Raw genomic sequence first — 4,700 nt, forward strand, 5'->3', positions numbered from 1 at the left:
ATTAAATTGCATCAACATTTTTGACCTTGACCTTTACTTTGACCTTGAGTTCACTTTTCTTAAGTTACTTTTAAACTTCATATGGTGATACATACTGATGTAAGTAATTCAACTTCATCAACATTTTTGATCTTGACCTTTCATTTGACTTTGACCTCCATTTTATCAAATTGTGTTTAACTTTAAAGAAACCATTCATAATATTTTCTTTCAACTTCGTATGGTGATAAATATTGATGAGAGCTTTTCAACAGCATCAACATTTTTTGACCTTGTCCTTACCTGACTTTTGACCTCACTTTTCTGGTATTAGTGTTAAACTTTATATGCTGATGCATACTGATGTAAGCAATTCAACTGCGTCACTATTCAAGATATTATGATCAAATTTCATACTCTAATACAAATTTTCATGTTGCATTACTAATATACCCTCGGCGGGGCATTCATGTCCTATGGACATATTTCTAGTTTTTTACAGCATTGATACTCAATTTTGGTGGTAAGAGTTAATGTTTCCAGTAATGTAATGGGTTATTTATCTTTTAGAGGGTGTTGCCAAAGGAGAAGATGCCATGTCTTTATTGGACAATCCACGTACACGGACATTATTTATTGACGATCTTATGGAGGTAAGCTGTTTACTACAACCAGTGAACAGAGTACTGGTTAATGCATCATCATTGTTAATCACTCTTTCGTAGCAAGATAAAATAAAAGTTTGTAATAGATATACATATAAACTTGTACCTAGTATATTTATTAATTTTATCATACATGTAATAAATATACACATGTATATTAAAATTAAGTGGATTAGAAATGGCATTTTAGTTCTCAACACTTATCTGTATGACTGACTTCCTAGAAAAAAATAATACCTCATCCACTTGTTTAAGACAGTGCCATTTGTAAAGTTACTTTGAGATATCACAATTATTAAATGTACAAAATGTTTCTTAATCTTGCAACAGTAGGAATGTAAGACTGCATTAATTACACTGAAATTTTTTGTAGTTGGAGGCGTTCTTGTCCCAGCGGTTGTTTGAGCTGGAGTCGGACTCTGTGGGGGGAGACGTCCTGGTCAGCGGTCAGATGCAGGACGCCCCTCCCTCCATACAGCTCCACCAGGACACAGTGACCAGTATGATCAGCCAGGTCCGGGACGTCATTGCGGCATTCAGCACGGTCAAGATGCATCACCTTCTGTCCATCAGGAACTCTCCCAGGTGTGTTTAGCGATGGTCTTAACAAAGACTTCAGTCTTTTATACAATCTTATATCAGGGTTTCCAGTTCAAATTTTTCAATTTAAATTTTCTGCTCTTTTGCAAGAAAAGTTAGACATTTGTTTACTATTTTTTCGATGTATGAATAAGTGTAGTGTCAAACCTCCTTATCTCAAACTCTTTGCAGCCAAGAAAAAAACTTCAAGATATTTGAGTATTTGAGATATTGAGTGTAAATGAGTGGTTGGAAGTTCCAATTCACTTTGACGTATCCATGGAATTTGACATATCATTGTTTGAGATACCAGTGTTCAACTGTATTTAACATTATCTTTAGGCAGATTTTGAAATGTACAATTTACTTCAGTTTTAAGAAGTACATCATTTAAGTTTTAAAGCTAATATTAATAAAGAATTGAAAATTTTTAGATATGTGGAACGTCTAAAGGACACATTAAAACAGATGTTAAACTTGGCTGACAAGATGGTGTTCCTGGAGAAAGAGATGGTAGTCAAACATAAGGATGCTGAGACTGAGCAGTCAGAAACACAGCCTAAACTAGAACTAGTCATCAAACGCACCAAAGAACTGCAAAAACAGGTATACATTAGTCACTAAACGTACAAAAGAACTGCAAAAACAGGTATACATTAGTCACTAAACGTACAAAAGAACTGCAAAAACAGGTATACATTAGTCACTAAACATACAAAAGAACTGCAAAAACAGGTATACATTAGTCACTAAACATACAAAAGAACTGCAAAAACAGGTATACATTAGTCACTAAACGTACAAAAGAACTGCAAAAACAGGTATACATTAGTCACTAAACATACAAAAGAACTGCAAAAACAGGTATGCATTAGTCACTAAATTTACAAAAGAACTGCAAAAATAGGTATACACTAGTCATTTGGAATTTATTCCAAAACTTGAACGTTTTGTATTGTATTTTGAAAATTACATTAAGAACATTTGAACAGGAACATTCTGTTTTTGGTGTTAACTTTCAACACTCTTTTCAAAACATAAATTTATCACATGACCAATATATGTGATTTTTTTGTATTATAGTTTGTATATTCTTTAGCAATAAGTTCCAACTACTGTAGTATTGATGTTGATTATCAATTAAAACCGCTTTTGTTCACTTCAGATGGAGGCTGAAATATCGAAGCGCTACAAGGACCGAGTGGTGAATATAATGGGAGAAATAAACACAATGTGATGATAGTCTTAGTTATAGGCCACATAGAATTTGTGATAACTGAATCAGATGTGATTGAAAATGTCCATGGACCAAGTTGATAAACATTACCATATAAATTCATATACGTGTATACAAAGTGTAACAGGCACACATAGAAAGAGGGAAGAGCAGGTTTATTAAATAAAAATCTTGTTTTCCATACTAGAATGAAAAACTGTCTAGAGGGACAATTCAAAGATGGTATATATTGTTTATTTTTTCTGTTACATGTGATATTTTTTAATAATAAAATTATGGGAAGGCATTTTACACTTGTCATTGAAGTGGAACGTTTTATTCAAGACTAAATATATGTGTAGAAAGATTAAGAATTCCAATAAATTGCCAAAGTTTTTTTTTTTGGTAAACTTTCCACATTTTTATCCTCTCCAGAAACAAAGAGGAATTATTGTATTCTAACTACTTTATGATCTAAAGGGTCCATTTTTAAATACAAGAAACACAGGTACTTGTTTCTATAATAATATTTTTAACCCATTGTATAATATACTATAAGTTAAAAGTATTACAGAGACAAGTGTCTGTGATCAGAATTCCTCAGCCTGGGGCCATAAATTTTACAATTCTGGTAGAGGGTTCAATGTTGCCAACAATTAACTGATAGATGTCCAAATGTGAAGAAGATGATGTAAAAAAAAGTCTCCTTAATTCTTATATCTTTAACCCCACTCCTTACGTATCACTGACAGAGGCAATGAAAATTTATATTAATATGTTTCCCTTATAGCAACCTTTAGTTATTGTATGCCAAGATTGGTTGAATTAGTTCAAGTATGGTGTTCCGAAAGGGCCATTTGCAAAAGTGTAATCGCACGTTGTTACTATTGCAGTTTTGCAAGTGACAACGCGCTAGTGCTTGTTTACAACGCACCGGCACATTATTACTAACGCATCGTTGCACTATTGCAAGGGACAACGCACTAACGCAATTTTACATAAAATGCCGTCGCGCTAACACACACCAAGCCATCACGCTACTATGCACAAGTATTGTGAGGGAGCTTGACGGTGTATTGTGTAAAGTTGCGTTTGCTTGACGGTGCATTGTGTAAAGTTGCGTTTGCTTGACGATGTGTTTTCTCAAGGTACTAGTAAATTATGCCATGACCCACTGCGTCTAGAAAATTGCAAAACAACGACCTGCGCGGATATAGAAAGGGGGGGGGGGGGTTCGCCCCTGGAATTTGCAGTTATTAAATGTATATACTAAACTAAGTAAAAGTAATATTGGACCCCCTCTCCCTAGAAACCACGTACAGTACCCCTCCTCGAAAACGCGTAACTATTAGAAATTGGTAAGAAAGTTAAAGGTATGAAGCTTTTAATTTCAACGACATTTCAGCTTGAAAAAAGGGGGGCACCCCTTCTCCCTACATGTAGTTAGAAGGAAATGGTAATACATGTGCTGAGTAAATGCCCCCTCTCGAAAGTGGGGGATATTAATTTCGGTCTGTCCGTTAGTCTGTAACACTTCCGTTCCCACTCGATATCTCGAAAAGCATTTGAGCTTTTGCGATGAACTTCCTATGGCCTATATAAGGAAGATCCCCTTAGTTTTGAGATTAAAACGTCAAAGGTCATGGTCTTAAATTCAGAAATTTATTCTGTTTGAAAACTTTTGTTTAGCGCGATTTCTCGAGAAGCTACGGAAGCCCGTTGGTGCCACGTACGAAAAATATTTTATCTGGCGGCCGCCACTTATATATCTGGCGGTCGCCACTTAATATCTGACGGCCGCTACATAATATCTGGCGGCCGCCACATACTTTATCTGGCGTCCGCCAGATAAATTCCTGGCTTCCTGATGCTCGCACATGTTTTAACGTGTGATTTCAGAGGTGGATACAGTGTTTTAATTAGGGACATCAATCAACCAAACTTGTAAGAGATTTATTAGGACCCGACACGCCAAACCACACTTCTAGTAGATATGTTTTTGCATAGAGCAGATTAATATTTGATTTGAATTATGCAAGTAGTTGTAGAGTGTTTCGGCCATTAAGAAGCCTCATCAGGGGTCACAAACATAAATCATGGTGTTAGTTTTAGGTGAGACCGGATTATCTCGTCACCTATATTCTAATGTTTGCTGTAAGCTATGATTGGTTGAGAATTAAATAAAGTTTTGCATTCTGTATCTCTAAGAATGGTGTTCCAATATTTCAAAATTCGTTTTTATCATTAACTTTTTTATCAAT

At 35.2% G+C, this 4,700-nt stretch overlaps 1 protein-coding gene across 1 annotated transcript; it reads left to right on the plus strand.

Annotated features, from left to right (window-relative positions):
• Positions 1-549: 549 nt before the first annotated feature.
• On the plus strand, positions 550-2,465 carry LOC134234731 (CDK5 regulatory subunit-associated protein 3-like; the record flags this gene model as incomplete). Its single annotated transcript, XM_062716785.1, has 4 exons — positions 550-632; positions 1,018-1,229; positions 1,658-1,829; positions 2,389-2,465. Coding segments are annotated over 4 exons (539 nt in total), but the record flags the coding sequence as incomplete, so codon positions are not given.
• Between the last annotated feature and the right edge of the window lie 2,235 nt (positions 2,466-4,700).

The sequence above is a fragment of the Saccostrea cucullata genome, unplaced genomic scaffold (assembly GCF_032062105.1).
Source record: "Saccostrea cucullata isolate Sc308-1 unplaced genomic scaffold, CSIRO_AGI_Scuc_v1 ctg23037, whole genome shotgun sequence".
In the NCBI taxonomy this organism is placed as follows: domain Eukaryota; kingdom Metazoa; phylum Mollusca; class Bivalvia; order Ostreida; family Ostreidae; genus Saccostrea; species Saccostrea cuccullata.